Source organism: Marmota flaviventris, chromosome 9 (genome assembly GCF_047511675.1).
Source record: "Marmota flaviventris isolate mMarFla1 chromosome 9, mMarFla1.hap1, whole genome shotgun sequence".
Classification (NCBI taxonomy): domain Eukaryota; kingdom Metazoa; phylum Chordata; class Mammalia; order Rodentia; family Sciuridae; genus Marmota; species Marmota flaviventris.
The window spans coordinates 16,261,211-16,279,016 of NC_092506.1; the positions used below are offsets into that span (position 1 = coordinate 16,261,211).

Sequence of the window (17,806 nt, forward strand, 5' to 3'; positions counted from 1 at the left end):
GGGAGGTAGGACAGTAAAGGGGGGGGGGAATAATCAAAGAGGAAAACAAACCATGTTTAGTAACAGAAATAAACAAATATGGCTGGAAGAACAACCCATATCTCAATAATAACCCTAAATGTTAATGGCTTAAACTCACCAATTAAGAGACACAGGCTAGTAGAATGGATCACAAAACAAGACCCAACAATATGCTGCCTACAGGAGACGCATTTGATAGGAAAAGACATACATAGGCTGAAGGTGAAAGGTTGGGAAAAATCATATCACTCATATGGACTTTGGAAACAAGCAGGAGTGTCCATACTCATATCAAATAAAATAGATTTCAAGCCAAAGTTAATCAAAAGAGATAAAGAGGGACACTACATACTGCTTAAGGGAACCATTCACCAACAAGACATAACAATCATAAATATTTATGCCCCAAACAATGGTGCAGCTATGTTCGTCAAACAAACTCTTCTCAAGTTCAAGAGTCTAATAGATCACCATATCATAATCATGGGAGACTTCAACACACCTCTCTCGCCACTGGACAGATCTTCCAAACAAAAGTTGAATAAGGAAACTATAAAACTCAATAACACTATTAATAACCTAGACCTAATTGACATATATAGAATATACCACCCAACATCAAGCAGTTATACTTTTTTCTCAGCAGCACATGGATCCTTCTCAAAAATAGATCATATATTATGTCACAGGGCAACTCTTAGACAATATAAAGGAGTAGAGATAATACCATGCATCTTATCTGATCATAATGGAATGAAACTGAAAATCAACGATAAAAGAAGGAAGAAAAAAGCATACATCACTTGGAGAATGAACAATAGGTTACTGAATGATCAATGGGTTATAGAAGACATCAAGAAGGAAATTAAAAAATTCTTAGAGATAAATGAAAACACAGACACAACATATCGGAATCTATGGGACACATTGAAAGCAGTTCTAAGAGGAAAATTCATTGCTTGGAGTTCATTCCTTAAAAAAAGAAAAAACCAACAAATAAATGATCTCATACTTCATCTCAAAATCCTTGAAAAAGAAGAGCAAAACAACAGCAAAAGAAGTAGAAGGCAAGAAATAATTAAAATCAGAGCTGAAATTAATGAAATCGAAACAAAAGAAACAATTGAAAAAATTGACAAAACTAAAAGTTGGTTCTTTGAAAAAATAAACAAAATCTACAGACCCTTAGCGATGCTAGCGAAGAGAAGAAGAGAGAGAACTCAAATTACTAGCATACGGGATGAAAAAGGCAATATCACAACAGACACTTCAGAAATACAGAAGATAATCAAAAACTATTTTGAATCCTTATACTCCAACAAATTAGAAGATAGTGAAGGCATAGATAAATTTCTTAAGTCATATGATCTGCCCAGATTGAGTCAGGAGGATATAGAAAACGTAAACAGACCAATATCAATTGAGGAAATAGAAGAAACCATAAAAAGACTTCCAACTAAGAAAAGCCCAGGTCCAGATGGGTATACAGCAGAATTTTACAAAACCTTTAAAGAAGAACTAATACCAATACTTTTCAAGCTACTTCAGGAAATAGAAAAGGAGGGAGAACTTCCAAATTCATTCTATGAGGCCAACATCACCCTGATACCTAAACCAGACAAAGACACTTCAAAGAAAGAAAACTACAGACCAATATCTCTAATGAACCTAGATGCAAAAATCCTCAATAAAATTCTGGCGAATCGGATACAAAAACATATCAAAAAAATTGTACACCATGATCAAGTAGGATTCATCCCAGGGATGCAAGGCTGGTTCAATATACGGAAATCAATAAATGTTATTCACCACATCAATAGACTTAAAAATAAGAACCATATGATCATCTCGATAGATGCGGAAAAAGCATTTGACAAAGTACAGCATCCCTTTATGTTCAAAACTCTAGAAAAACTAGGGATAACCGGAACATACCTCAATATTGTAAAAGCAATCTATGCTAAGCCTCAGGCTAGCATCATTCTGAATGGAGAAAAACTGAAGGCATTCCCTCTAAAATCTGGAACTAGACAGGGATGCCCTCTCTCTCCACTTCTGTTCAACATAGTTCTCGAAACACTGGCCAGAGCAATTAGACAGATGAAAGAAATTAAAGGCATAAAAATAGGAAAAGAAGAACTTAAATTATCACTATTTGCAGATGATATGATTCTATACCTAGCAGACCCAAAAGGCTCTACAAAGAAACTATTAGAGCTAATAAATGAATTCAGCAAAGTGGCAGGATATAAAATCAACACGCATAAATCAAAGGCATTCCTGTATATCAGCGACAAATCCTCTGAAATGGAAATGAGGACAACCACTCCATTCAAAATATCTTCAAAAAAATAAAATACTTGGGAATCAACCTAACAAAAGAGGTGAAAGACTTATACAATGAAAACTACAGAACCCTAAAGAGAGAAATAGAAGAAGATCTTAGAAGATGGAAAAATATACCCTGTTCATGGATAGGCAGAACTAACATCATCAAAATGGCGATATTACCAAAAGTTCTCTATAGGTTTAATGCAATGCCAATCAAAATCCCAACGGCATTTCTTGTAGAAATAGAGAAAGCAATCATGAAATTCATATGGAAAAATAAAAGACCCAGAATAGCAAAAACAATGCTAAGCAGGAAGTGTGAATCAGGCGGTATAGCGATACCAGACTTCAAACTATACTACGGAGCAATAGTAACAAAAACAGCATGGTACTGGTACCAAAACAGGTGGGTGGACCAATGGTACAGAATAGAGGACACAGAAACCAATCCACAAAACTACAACTATCTTATATTTGATAAAGGGGCTAAAAGCATGCAATGGAGGAAGGATAGCATCTTCAACAAATGGTGCTGGGAAAACTGGAAATCCATATGCAACAAAATGAAACTGAATCCCTTTCTCTCGCCATGCACAAAAGTGAATTCAAAATGGATCAAGGAGCTTGATATCAAATCAGAGACACGCCGTCTGATAGAAGAAAAAGTTGGCTACGATCTACATACTGTGGGGTCGGGCTCCAAATTCCTCAATAGGACACCCATAGCACAAAAGTTAATAACTAGAATCAACAAATGGGACTTACTCAAACTAAAAAGTTTTTTCTCAGCAAAAGAAACAATAAGAGAGGTAAATAGGGAGCCTACACCCTGGGAACAAATCTTTACTCCTCACACTTCAGATAGAGCCCTAATATCCAGAGTATACAAAGAACTCAAAAAATTAGACAATAAGAAAACAAACAACCCAATCAACAAATGGGCCAAGGACCTGAACAGACACTTCTCAGAGGAGGACATACAGTCAATCAACAAGTACATGAAAAAATGCTCACCATCTCTAGCAGTCAGAGAAATGCAAATCAAAACCACCCTAAGATACCATCTCACTCCAGTAAGATTGGCAGCCATTAGGAAGTCAAACAACAACAAGTGCTGGCGAGGATGTGGGGAAAAGGGTACACTTGTACATTGCTGGTGGGACTGCAGATTGGTGCAGCCAATTTGGAAAGCAGTATGGAGATTTCTTGGAAAGCTGGGAATGGAGCCACCATTTGACCCAGCTATTCCCCTTCTTGGTCTATTCCCTAAAGACCTAAAAAGAGCATGCTACAGGGACACTGCTACATCGATGTTCATAGCAGCACAGTTCACAATAGCAAGACTGTGGAACCAACCTAGATGCCCTTCAATAGACGAATGGATAAAAAAAATGTGGCATTTATACACAATGGAGTATTACTCTGCATTAAAAAATGACAAAATCATAGAATTTACAGGGAAATGGATGGCATTAGAGCAGATTATTCTAAGTGAAGCTAGCCAATCCCTAAAAAACAAATGCCAAATGTCTTCTTTGATATAAGGAGAGTAACTAAGAACAGTGTAGGGACGAAGAACAGGAGAAGAAGATTAACATTTAACAGGGATGAGAGGTGGGAGGGAAAGGGAGAGAGAAGGAAAATTGCATGGTAATGGAAGGAGACCCTCAGGGTTATACAGTGGAGGAGGTAGAGAGAGAGGAGGGGAGGGGAGGGGAGAGGTGGGGAGGGGGGAGGGTGGAGGATGGGAAAGGCAGTGGAGCACAACAGACACTAGTATGGCAATTTGTAAATCAATGGATGTGTAACTGATGTGATTCTGCAATCTGTGTATGGGGTGAAGGTGGGAGTTCATAACCCACTTGAATCAAAGTGTGGAATATGATATGTCAAGAAATTTGTAATGTTTTGAACAACCCACAATAAAAAATTAAAAAAAAATAAATTAAAAAATTTAAAATCAATGAGTTAACATGTTTCAGAAAAATTAAAAATCATTATTTTACCTCCATAATGGTTTTAAATCTTCAGAGGTAAATTTAAAAGAGAGTTCAATAAATGAAAATAATTAATAAGCTAAAAGAAAACATTTTAGTGTTTAGTGTGAAAATTTGATTTTATCCATACACACATTTTCCCCCAAAAGTCTTTTCATTGCCTCTTTTACGTCTTTGTTTCTCAAACTATAGATGATGGGATTCAGCATGGGAATCATGATGGTGTAAAATATTGACACTATCATGTCATGTTCCAGAGCATAGCTGGAACTTGGTCTCACATACATGAAGAGGATGGTCCCATGATAAATGGATACTCCAGTCAAGTGGGAGCCACAGGTGGAGAACACTTTCTTCCTCCCTTCAGCAGAATGCATCTTCAGAATGGCCAACAGGATGAAGCCATAGGAGATCAGGACAATCAGGATGGTGACTATCTCAATGGAGCTCACAAAGAGGAAGAGCAGAAGCTCATTTATGTGAGTGTCAGAACAAGAAATGGCAAGTAGAGGAGGGATGTCACAGAATATGTGTCTGATTACATTGGATCCACAGAAGGACAGGCTGAAAGTGGCCACTGTGTGTAAAATGGCATGAAGAATTCCACCAACATAGGAAGCAATGATGAGTGGCACATAGACCCTGGGTGACATGCTCACTGAATACAGAAGTGGGTTGTAGATGGCCACATAGCGATCATAAGCCATTGCAGCTAAGAGAAAGCATTCTGTGGTTCCAAAAGTAACAGCAAGAAATGATTGTGTTGCACATCCATAATATGAAATTATTTTACTTTTTGATATAAAATTTGCTAACATATTAGGGGTAATAACTGTAGAATAGCAGGCATCCACAGAAGACAACACACTCAGAAAATAGTACATGGGATTGTGGAGCCGGGAATCCAAGATGACCAATCCAATCAGTCCTAAATTTCCTAGGAGAGTAAAGAGGTAAACTGCTAGAAACAGGAAAAAGAGAATCATTTGCAGGTCATTGCTGTCTGTGAATCCCTTGAGTACAAATGCATTAACTTCAGTGTCATTCTTCATGGTTTAATGTCATAAAACATACATGAAGATTCAGAAGATCATAGTTCATGTTGCTATGAAAATAATGAACAATATTGTGAGTCAAAAGAAATTATATTTTTTAACATTTTGTTGTTGCATAATGATTATGCATACTAGTTGATTTATTAACTAGTTCTATTAGCATCATTACATTAAATTACACTAACACTTCAAGTGAGCAGTTAAAAAATCATTTTTATAAAATGAAATACATGAGATAGTATAGAAGGAGACAGTCCACATGGATAGAGTGGTAAGAATTTCAGAACATTTAGAAATGTGAAAAGACTTACTATTCTTCAATAGAATTCAAGCCCTCTTTATTGTACATCAATGGGACAAATAATGAAGGAATATGTTAATAAAATTTAATCATTAAACTAACTTAAAATATAAAATATACTGAGTTGCATTGCTTTCACATAATAACAGATGTCTGTATTTTATTTTATGAGCTATTTTTTGAAATTGTTCTATCTTCACTAGGTTTTATTGGGATTGTCTGAATTAAACTAATGTTTTGAGGGGGAAGATGTAACACGAAATTTACATAACAGCATGTAACATTCATATTTCTTTCTCAAGTATTGCTTATTGCCTGATCCCTTTAGAGCTATACAAGTGAACTTTATTTTTTTTAATTTTAGCTCTTCCTTCCTTCCTTCCTTCCTTCCTTCCTTCCTTCCTTCCTTCCTTCCTACCTTCCTTCCCACTCCCGCCCACCCTCTGTCCTTCCTTCTTTCCTTATACATTAACTTTTTACTGATTTAAATTATAATCTTATTGAAAACCATTCTCATCCTGAAAGGGTGCTTGTATTCTTTAATTCCAGTCAGACTATAACCTTGGAGCATGGAATATAATCAAAGAATATTTACTTTAAAGGACACTCATAAATTTAAGTAACATACCCAAACTACAAATACAGAGCATGTCTTGCCACAATATGTTCCCATCATAATATGTCTATGCTTATTTTTCCCTTTTTGGAAAACTCTCCCACTGATACTTTTAATCATGTATATCAACTTATGCAAATGAAGACTCTGAAAGAGATATTTAAAGCATTTTATAATTTAAGATTTTAAAAGTGTATATAATAAGACGATTATCAACAATATGAAAGCATAAGCCACACCCAGGAGAAAGTAGATACTACCATGCACTGCTTGAATTAATAAATACATAATGTACTAAAAATCCATAAAAAGTGGACAAAGTGATGCTACAGACAATTACAAAAAGTAAAACCAACTTTGATGAGCAAGTCAAGCATGTATATGTATGTGTAAAAGAGATATAAAAGAGAATTTTCATGACTCAAAATAATATCACATATAAAAGTCTTATGATTTCATAAAAAAATAACAAAAATTGAAAAATTTCTGACTACAAAGTGATGGTGAGGGCATGAAGCAGAGCAAATATCCCCACCCCATTGGTATGCGTATTAAAATCACTGCCACTTATGGAAATTATTTATCAATGTTTGATATATTTATATATGTACATGTATATACATTATATATCATTATATATTTATATATATTTATACACACACATATATATATATATATATATATATATATATATATATAAACAAAATCAGAGATAATATGGAGGTTAATGAGTTAATATGGATGAGTCTAAAATATTCATCTGAGTGAAAAGGAAAAAAAGAAATTTGAATATACAGAACATGATAATTAATATTATCTTATATAGAATTATCTATCTATTTATTTATTTATTTATGGTACTAGGAATTGAAGCCATGAGCACTTTACCACTGAGCTGCATCCCCCACCCTATTTTATTTATTTATTCTTATTTTGAGGTTTTCACTAAGTTGCCCAGGCTGACCTTGAACTTATGATCCTCTAGCTTCAGATGCACAAATCATGGGGATTACAGTCATGCACCACCACATTCAGCCAGTGTTATTAGATCATGTGCAAAAACCCTTTAATCCATTACTTAGTTCAGAAATATATGGATAACCAATGACAGTTTGCATATGAATGGTTAATTGTTGAAAAGGTATTCTCTGGGTGAAGGAGGTAATTTTACAGATTCAGGGTAACAAATTAACCAGAAGCAGGAGGATAACACAAACAATTTCAATTTCATAAATTAGTTTATGTGTCAAAAGTAAACCTAAGATGGAATAATAAGTATATAAAAGTTACTTATATTTTCTTATAATTTTTTGGGGAAAAAAGAGGACTGGGAAAATGAAAGAAGAGTGAAATTAATGTATGCAAAAATTTGTATGTATATATATATATATATATATATATATATATATATATATATATCTCATAATGAATCCCAACACCAAGTAGTTCCACATATATATATATATATATATATATATATATATATATATATATATATATATAAAATCAATACTGTAAAAGTGAGGGGATCAAAGGAAAGAAAGGGAGCAATTGCTGGGGAATGTATTAGAGCAAATTATATTCCATGCTTTTGTGATTATGTCAAAATCTATCCTAATATTTTATACAACTAAAAGAATCAATAAAAAGTAAGAGTATGCTTTAATTTAATAAGTAAGGGGCTGGGGTTGTGGCTTAGTGGTAGAGCGATTCCCTAGTACATGTGAGGCAATGGGTTCAATTCTCAGCAACATATAATAAATAAAATATATATATATTTTTTTAAAGTAAATAGATGCATTGTAAATACTTGTAAAATTAGTACAATCTCCTTAGCTAATTACATAATATATATATATATATATATATATATATATATATTTCTGTGTGTACATATGTTATGTATAAATTTGTCTCCTATCACACAACAGAAAATTTATTTCATTACAAAAAATTTAGAAAACTATGAAGTAGTATGTCAACATTCCTTCAGATGGTATAGCCATGATGTGAATAAGAGAGATGGGAATAAAGCAAATTTAATTTGAGTGTGGTCATTATTATTTTAAAATAATGAAACATAATAAAACTATCACCTATCTGAGTGATAGGCAAGTTTTGTTTTTTTTTTTAATATTGATGTATATTTGTTTCTTTGTGTGTGAGTTTCTGTGTTTTGTGATCCACTGAGGGCTCTTCAGTCTGAGTTTTGATTTCTTGACCAGCCTGTGTTTATGTAGATGAGGTATAGACGGAGTAAAAGAAATGAAGTAACACTTTGATGAACATGATGAAATCTATCCATGTTCTGACATGATTAAATGTTACAAGAAAATCCAGGGTCGACACAATTCCTGTCACCAGTTCAGTCACATCTGATGCAAGGTAAGTAACCTGGGACATGCAATCTGAAAGCACATATGGATAAACCAGCTTCCTGAATTAAACCCATGTGTAATGTTAGTTTTTCTCCAGTTTTATCCCTCTTTAAAGCACCAAAATATCTGAATAACCAACAAGCACCTTATAGTACAAGCAGGAAGAATATTTAAAAGTGTAAATGAATTTACTTTATACAGTTTTGTGTACATATTTTGTTTTTGTACCAGAGTTTGAACCCAGGGGCGTTTACCCATTGAGTCATATTCCCAGCCTTTTAAAAAATTTTTCATTTTGAGACAGGGCTGCATTATTTGCTGAGGCTGGCATCAAACTTGTGATTCTCCTGTTTTATCCCCCTAAACTCCTGGGACTACAGACATGTGCCACTGCGCCCAGCCTGGCTTCACATTTAAGATGACCATATCAGATGATTATAGATATACTTATTTAAAAATTATGAATATTAGGAAACATAATGAGAATTATAACAAAATTATAGAAAAGCATGTATGACCAGAGTGAGTCAAATATTTGAATTTTTAGCTACGTGTAAAATTTATCTGCAATTACTATTATGCACTCTAATAATTTTAATGGCATTAAATTTTTTAAAAAATGGAATTTTTTTTATGGAGTTGAGATTGAAAGTTCTAGGGTTGACTCCAGGTCCTTGCACATACCAAGCAAGTATTCTATCACTGAGCTTTATCCGCCAGCCCTAGGTATAATATTTGGATTATGGTTTTACTGTCTGTCTCCTTTCTTTAAGTCTGTAGATCATTCTTGAAAAAAATTAATTTTGTACATTGTGTCATCTGTTGATAATAAAAGTCCTTGGAAAAAATTGAATAATTTCATTTGGTACAATATAGTGGGCTTAATCTAACTTCATGTAAATTAAATAATAAAAGTATCAATATTTATAATTTTTTTGTTTTTTTAAAATATCAATATTTATAATTTTTTGTAAACCAATACTTATGAGAAATTGAGATAAATCAGATATTTAGAAATGCATTTTATCCCTCTATAGAATAAGCAAGAATTAAAGGGGTTCATATTGGATGTTTAAGAGCTAAAATATTTAGTGCCAAAACTACATCCTGATTTTCAGTTCCCCCTAAACATTCTGCAAGTTTTGTTAAAAATCTCACTTACCTGTGGAACAGTAAATTCAGGTCTACCTATGTTATACACATGGTTCATTTGTATTGTTTATATCCACTTACTTGACTGTTGATAGAGCCCAAAGGAGATGCCCCAAGGGGAATATGACCCAATTATTTTCTGGTTCATAATAATTTAATTCACCATAAAGAGATAATGGCTCTGGCGAAAAATACTGCATGTTGACAGAAAAAAAAAATGAATGGAATTATTTTGTGTCTGATTTAAATAGGTGTTTTAGAAAATATATAAAATGCTTTTATGTTAAGTAAGAAAACTTAAGACCTGTGGAATCACTGTCAAATAACTTTAACATTGTTATGATCTCCTTCTCCAAAGCCCAGTTTATCTATACTGATAATACAAGCCATTTAACATTGCAAAAAGTCAGTAATTATGGTGAACAATTATAATGAAACATCACCATATGTTTCTTAAGATATATACCATCTGGGTTTTCAATTTTCATATACATCACACTTTTACTTGTTCAAAATATAAACTGCTGTCTGAAAAATGAATAAAGTACATTTTGAACTTATTCGAGGATTATTATTCGAGTTAATTAGAAACTATGAAAGTGACTAAATGTGGAAGAGACAAAAATTAAAACTTGGACTTAATAAATCATGTAGTTTGTGAATGGTGTAGAAACTTTGTATGTGTGTGTTAATAGAGAATAATAAATTATAAAGAAATTCAGCCACAGAAACATGTGCAATAAATGTAAATGAGCACAGAGACACACACACATGGTACACACACATGTACCCAGAGCTTATAAAGAGAGAAATTTAACACAGGTGGATAGGAACGAAACAAAAGAATATTTTATTTTCATCAATTCTCCAGATCCTCTTGATGATAGCTATGTTGAAAATGATAAATAGTGACAATATCTCATTTTATGCTCATGCATTTTAAAGACAAGCGTAGTGAAATTATTTGCATAGTCAAGTATACTTTTTCATAATCACAAGCACATCACAGGGTGGATTATGTGGGTACACTGAAAATTAACATTAGTCATTAGAAACACCATAAAGAGAATCAAGTATGAAAAAGGAATAAAGTATACTGTTGTGATTGGTTTGAGACTATCTCAGAGAATCTAGGATGTGCCTCAATGAAGAGTAGATACCTGAGACCCAAATTTAAATAGATAAAATGTGAAACTATGAATTCTTAACACATTCAAAAATAAACAGACAACAAAGCCACGTGAACAAGTACTCTGGTATTTAAGAGAAATACCTGGAAAAAAAGAAAGAAAGAAAGAATAAAATGACAATATAAAAGTGAATGAAGCTTAGACAAGGCCAGTTGACCATCTCATCATCTAATAAATTGTTCTATTCTTTGCTGGGTTGTTGGGTTTTCTTATATCTTTAGGTTGGAGCAGATTAAATTACAATATTTGAGCAGAATCAAAGAATGTTCATCAGCAGCCCTTACTTAAAATGAGTAACTCACTTGTTGGAAAAAGAAAGAAAGAAAGAAAGAAAGAAAGAAAGAAAGAGAGAAAGAGAGAAAGAGAGAAAGAGAGAAAGAGAGAAAGAGAGAAAGAGAGAAAGAGAGAAAGAGAGAAAGAGAGAAAGAAAGAAAGAGAAAGAAAGAAAGAAAGAAAGAAAGAAAGAAAGAAAGAAAGAAAGAAAGAAAGAAAGAAAGAAAGAAAGAAAATGTCCGAAAATGGATGGCCATCAAGACACTACTTTGATTAAAGATATTAGCTTTAAAGGACCACACATTTAATAATATGTTTATATGAAATGTACAGAATAAGCAAATACATGCAGATGAACAGTAGATTAATATTACTTCAGGAACGAGGTAAGAAATTAGGAATAACTGTTAAACAATATAAGTTTTCTCTTCAAAATGGGCAAAATGCACAACTGAAAACATACAAAACATACTAAAAACACTGAAAGTGAAATTGAAAACATGTATTTTGTAGTTTGAAAAATTATCTAACATTTAGAAATTTCCCATATATTAATTTTATAAGCACAAAATCATATTCATAAAAATTTATCAAAAATTGAGAAGAATGTGTACTTATAATTTTATGATTTTTTTATTTTGATGGGTTTATCAGGATATTATTAAATCTATTTTTGACTAGTGATAGTTTTGACTTCTGATGGATTTGTCAGAACTTGTTGAGACACCAAACACATCTTTAAAAAGCACAGACAATATTTCACGTACACACACACACACACACACATTCTGGATAGATTTTAAACATTTCCATATATTTGTGAAATTTTTGCAGTTATTTCTATAACAGATGCTTAGATTTACACCAAGGTATGAGAGGTGATACCTGATATTATTTCAATCTTCACAAATTTGTTTAGACTTTTTTGTGTCCTAATATCTGATCGATGTTGAGGAATGCTCCACGTGCAATTGGGAAGAATATGCATTCTTCAACTGCTAGACTTTATGTTCTATATGTGTCTGTTAAGTTCATTGGGTCTTCATTTATTTTTGGTCAATCACTAACTCCTCCTTTTGCCTGTTGGTGATTACACGTTTCCTTGATTGTCTTGATGTTTGTGGCAATGCATCAGTGTTTTGCACTTAAAGACATAGGGACTTATCACAGTTTTCTAAGTTTGTTTTTGTCTGAGAAAGACTCAGGGCAGCATTCATGTTCATTGTGTTTGCAGGGTAGCTGTGGTTGGCATGGCTCTGCTAGGGCCTTGTTGGCAGAAACCATGCTAGGGCACACTGGAACCCCAAGAGCTGATGTGGCATTCCTGAAGCCTGGGAGGCTGGCAGGCTATTCCGGATTATGTGGAATCTATGGCCATGAAAGTCAGATCAACAATGGTGCAAGTTGGAGATTGTCCTACAAGGACATGTGGCTATGTGGCCCTATTGAATGCCAGAGACTCAGTCTGCTGGTAGCTGCCGGAAATCTGGAGCTTGGACAATTGCATGCTAACGTGGGGAGTTTTAATACTGAGTATTCCTGGTTTGGATTTCGAACTTTTAGAAAATGTCCACCTCACCTCATCTTTAACTCTAAATTCGGGGCATGGTGGTAGTGATGATACCTGTTCACCTCTGATACAATTCTAAGATATCCCGTTCAATTTTTTTTGTTCCTATTTCTGGTGGTTCAGAGAACATGGATCCTAAATGTCTGTGATTTAGAAGTTATTCCTTGTTAGAATATTTAGTTTTGTGTATACTCCTAAAGAAAAACTTTATAATCCCAGTACTGTCAAATACACTGTGGGCTCCTCCATGTATATTTTGGAGAGGGTGAGGTATGGCACTTTAAGGTAGAGTTATAGTAGTCTGTTTGAAGTTGTGTTATGTGACCCATGGTAGGGCAGCTTTGGCTCCATCTGATATACACAGCTCAAAGGACACCTTAATGTATTTCTGGACACACTAGGTAGTGGTTGGTGTCTTTGGGATGTCAACGTGTAAGCTGCTTTGTGGAGTGTACTGATGTGTACACGCTGAGGTTCCCAGGTGACTGCTTAAAGGTTACATCTCCTGAGGATTTATGAATCAGAATGATAATTGAGTTAACTGGCATCTCGGGAACTCATAGCTGTGGCCCCACAAGATGTGCTGGGCACCTGAACTACTTTGCTGTTTGCTATGATTTTCTCCTCAAACAGTGCTTGTTAATCAGCCCAGAGGCCCAGATCTGTGTGCCTGGAGGGTGCCGAGCTGGTTGTTTGTGTTGGGTGTGGTGGTGCAGGGGGCAGGCTTCAGGGCTGTTGCTGAATGTCTTGTCTTGGAGCACTGAGTACCCAAGCTCCTCTGCAGGGTTTTTTTGTTGCTTTTTTTTAATGTCAGCAGAGAATGTGTTGATTCTGTACAACTGTAAGGCCTATAAATACAGCTCTTGGTAGATGGACTGTTACAAAGTAGTTTCCATCTTGTTTGTCTCATGGTGAGGGGCTTACCCATCACCAAGATGTGGGGAGGGTGTTAGTTGGCCTGTGTTAAGTCTGAACTCCTGATGAGGCAGCAGGGAGAGTGCTTTTATTCTTGCTTCAGCTCTGCCTCTCTCCCCTTGTCTTCAGAGAGGTAAAGGGATTTTGGTATCCTTCAACTTTTAACAATCCCATTACAAGTTCCTTCATCAGCTCTCTTGAAGATGTTATTTGATTCCATCTATGGGTGGTGAGAAGCTGTATTGATTTAATGTGTCCTAGGGAGTCTAATTAGCTATTGGCTCTATAAATTGGCTGCTGTGACTAGCACAGCTTAATTCCAAGTCCCTCCAATTCTAAAACTTTCTGATATTAATCTTGTGAGTTTTTACTCTGTCCACCAAATCTCTGTTCATCTGCTTCACTTCTTCTCTGTAGAGAAGATGAGTGTTGCTGACTAGATACTCTCTGCCAACTTTTGAGTCCAAAATCAAAATATTTTAAATACAATTCATGACAAGAAGGCACTAAAATTGAGACTACTTTTTTCCAGTTTAATGTTTAGTATGAAAAATTTATTTCATCCATACACTTATTTTTTTAAAAAGTTTTTTCATTGCCTCTATTACATCTTTGTTTCTCAAACTATAGATGATGGGATTCAGCATAGGGATAACAGTGCTGTAAAATACTGACACTATCATGTCATGCTCCAGAGCATAGCTGGAACTTGGTCTCATATACATGAAGAGGATGGTCCCATGATAAATGGACACTCCAGTCAGGTGGGAGCCACAGGTAGAGAACACTTTCCTCCTCCCCTCAGCAGAATGCATCTTCAGAATGGCCAACAGGATGAAGCCATAGGAGATCAGGACAATCAGGATGGTGACTATCTCAATGGAGCTCACAAAGAGGAAGAGCAGAAGCTCATTTATGTGAGTGTCAGAACAAGAAATGGCAAGTAGAGGAGGGATGTCACAGAATATGTGTCTGATTACATTGGATCCACAGAAGGACAGGCTAAAAGTGGCCACTGTATGTAAAATGGCATGAAGAATTCCTCCAACACAGGAAGCCATGATGAGTGGCACATAGACCCTGGGTGACATGCTCACTGAATACAGAAGTGGGTTGTAGATGGCCACATAGCGATCATAAGCCATGGCAGCCAAGAGAAAGCATTCTGTGGTTCCAAAAGCGACAGTAAGAAATGACTGTGTTGCACATCCATGGAATGAAATCATTTTTCTTTTTGATATGAAATTTACTAACATATTTGGGATAACATCTGTGGAATAGGAGGCATCCACAGAAGACAGCACACTCAGAAAATAGTACATGGGATTTTGGAGCCGGGAATCCAAGATGACTAATCCAATCAGTCCCAAATTTCCTGTGACAGTAAAAATATAAACTACTAGGAATATGACAAAGAGCATGATTCTCAGTTCTTTATTGTCCGTGAAACCCTGAAGTATAAATGAATTGACTTCAGTGACATTCTTCATGGCTAAATGTCATAAAACAGACTTGAAGATCTTCAAAGATCCTAGTTCACAGCCCTATAAAAATAATGAGCAAACCTGTGAGACAAGTGAAAATTATTTTATCTCTTTATAATTTTTATTAGTTCATAATAATTATGCACAGTGGTACCATTTAACTTAACATACTTTGATCAATGTCTTTCCCCAATTCTTTTCCCCGTCTTCCCCTCCATCCTTTTCAGGATTCCCTTCCTATACTCTACTGGTCTCCTTTCTGTTTTTGTCAGATAGCTTTTCCTCCTCTTTTCTTTCTAACTTCCATGCATGAGAGAAAACATATGACTCTGGGCTTTCTTTTTCTTTTTTCACATAACATGATGCTCACGAGTCCTAATTATTTTTGTCAGTGTATAATTTCCACACAGTGGATCAGGAGACAATGAAACAATGGTGAGTGAAGTCTTGATGCCACTCATGCAAAATTATATGAATGGTGTAGTATTTTTTTTACTTAGTAGTTAAACTCATCCTTTCTAAATGCCATCAGGTCAAAACTATTGATTCATCAGAGAGTTCTATTAGCTGTTTCTTAATAAATTGCATTAAAACATCAAGTGAGGAGCAGAAAGATAATCTTTTAACATCTGAACACGTGAGATTGTATAGAAGTAAACAGATGACACAGAGAGAGCTTCAGAATTTCAGATCCTTCAGAAATTTTTAAAATAACTTGCTACTTTCTTGTAGGATTTAAGCATTCTATATTTTAAATTAATGGAACAAAGTATTGAAGGAAAAATAGATTAATAAATTTTAATATTTTATTTAAAATATAAAATATACTGAATTACATTGATTTCAAAGAATAACACATTTCTGAGTTATATTTTATGGGCTAATTTCTAAACTTGGTTCTATATCAAGTCTTACTGGGATTATCTAAATAATACCAAAGTTTAGAGGGTAAGATACAGTTAAACAGTTCACCATTTTTATAATTTTGGAATCTTGACATTCTGTGAGTTTCGTTTACTCCCTCAATATCTGATGAAAAGTGGTAGAGTTATTCTGAAAAAGCACATTGTTCTCTACAGTTTTTATTTTTGTTTAGATGTAATTGAACATGAACTCAGTTATATAACAGCTAGTTAACTGCTAAGTCACAAAGTAGTTCCATAATCAAAATATTTACAAAACAGTCTTTATAAAATATATACTTAAAGATAAAAATGTAGAAATAGGTAATTGATGGAATAAATCTTTCCCCATTCATCTCATGATTAAGCAAATTAGGTATTGGAGTTACCTGTACATGAGTTCAGTTTCTATTTCGAGTAGGTGAAACTGTCTGCTAGAAAGTATAGATTATATATATATATATATATATATATATATATATATATATATATATATATATCAATCAATTATCTTTTTTTTTAAAGTAGTGAAATGTATATGACTAAAATGTAATGGGGGAAGTGTGAAGAAAAACAAAGATTCCCTCTCCACTAGTATTAAAATGACTGCAATTTTGAGAAACAATTTGTAAATGTTTGATAAATATATATATATCAGGGAGAATGTAGAACTAAAATGATTTAATATGGATAAGTCTCAAATATACATTTGAGTGAAAAGAGAAAAGGGGCATTCGCATGTGCAGAACAAGAGAATTAGCCTATCTCATCCTGGTACAGTGACACATACCTGTAGTCCCAGTTGCTCTGGAGGCTGAGGCAGGAGAATTGCGAGTTCAAAGCCAGCCTCAGCAACAGCAAGGTACTAAGCAAATCAGTGAGACCCTTTCTGTAATTAAAATACAAAGCAGGGCTAGGGCTGTGGCTTAGTGGTCGAGTGCCCCTGAGTTCAATCCCCAGTCCCCCCCCCCATAAAAAAACAAAACAATTAGCATATCTCATTTAAAGATATTTAAAATGCTTGCAAAAACTTTTTTTTTTTTTTTTTTGTAAATGAGCGTGTAAACATAAAGTTAGCCAATGACAGCTTGCATATGAATGACAAAATATAGACATGGCATATTTTGTATAAGACAATTTGCAAAGCTCCGGATCACATATTACAGGAAGACAACGGAGTATACAAAGAATTTCAATTTCATAAGTAAACTACAGGTCAAAGATAAATTGAAAATGGAATCCTATGTATATTAAATGTCAGTCATATTTCCCTATAATATTCATTATAAAAATGAATATATTTTATTTTATTTTTTTTTTTTAATTTTTTATTGTTGGCTGTTCAAAACATTACATAGTTCTTGATATATCATATTTCACAATTTGATTCAAGTGGGTTATGAGCTCCCATTTTTACCCCATATACAGATTGCAGAATCACATCAGTTACACATCCATTGATTTACATATTGCCATACTAGTGTCTGTTGTATTCTGCTGCCTTTCCTATCCTCTACTATCCCCCCTCCCCTCCCCTCCCCTCCCCTCTTCTCTCTCTGCCCCCTCTACTGACATTCGTTTGTCCCCCTTGTATTATTTTTCCCCTTCCCCTCACTTCCTC

At 34.3% G+C, this 17,806-nt stretch overlaps 2 protein-coding genes across 2 annotated transcripts; both read right to left on the reverse strand.

Annotated features, from left to right (window-relative positions):
* Positions 1-4,450: 4,450 nt before the first annotated feature.
* On the reverse strand, positions 4,451-5,480 carry LOC114079503 (olfactory receptor 5T18-like). The gene has a single exon (XM_027920728.2). The coding sequence runs from the start codon at positions 5,399-5,401 to the stop codon at positions 4,451-4,453; it is 951 nt and encodes a 316-aa protein (XP_027776529.2). The 5' UTR covers positions 5,402-5,480.
* Positions 5,481-14,353: 8,873 nt separating this feature from the next.
* Positions 14,354-15,289, reverse strand: LOC139707072 (olfactory receptor 5T18-like). The gene has a single exon (XM_071617063.1). The coding sequence runs from the start codon at positions 15,287-15,289 to the stop codon at positions 14,354-14,356; it is 936 nt and encodes a 311-aa protein (XP_071473164.1).
* Positions 15,290-17,806: the final 2,517 nt, after the last annotated feature.

Coding starts and splice junctions, on each gene's coding strand:
- LOC139707072 (XM_071617063.1), bottom strand. CDS start 15,289: ATGAAGAATGTCACTGAAGTCAATTCATTTATACTTCAGGGTTTCACG.
- LOC114079503 (XM_027920728.2), bottom strand. CDS start 5,401: ATGAAGAATGACACTGAAGTTAATGCATTTGTACTCAAGGGATTCACA.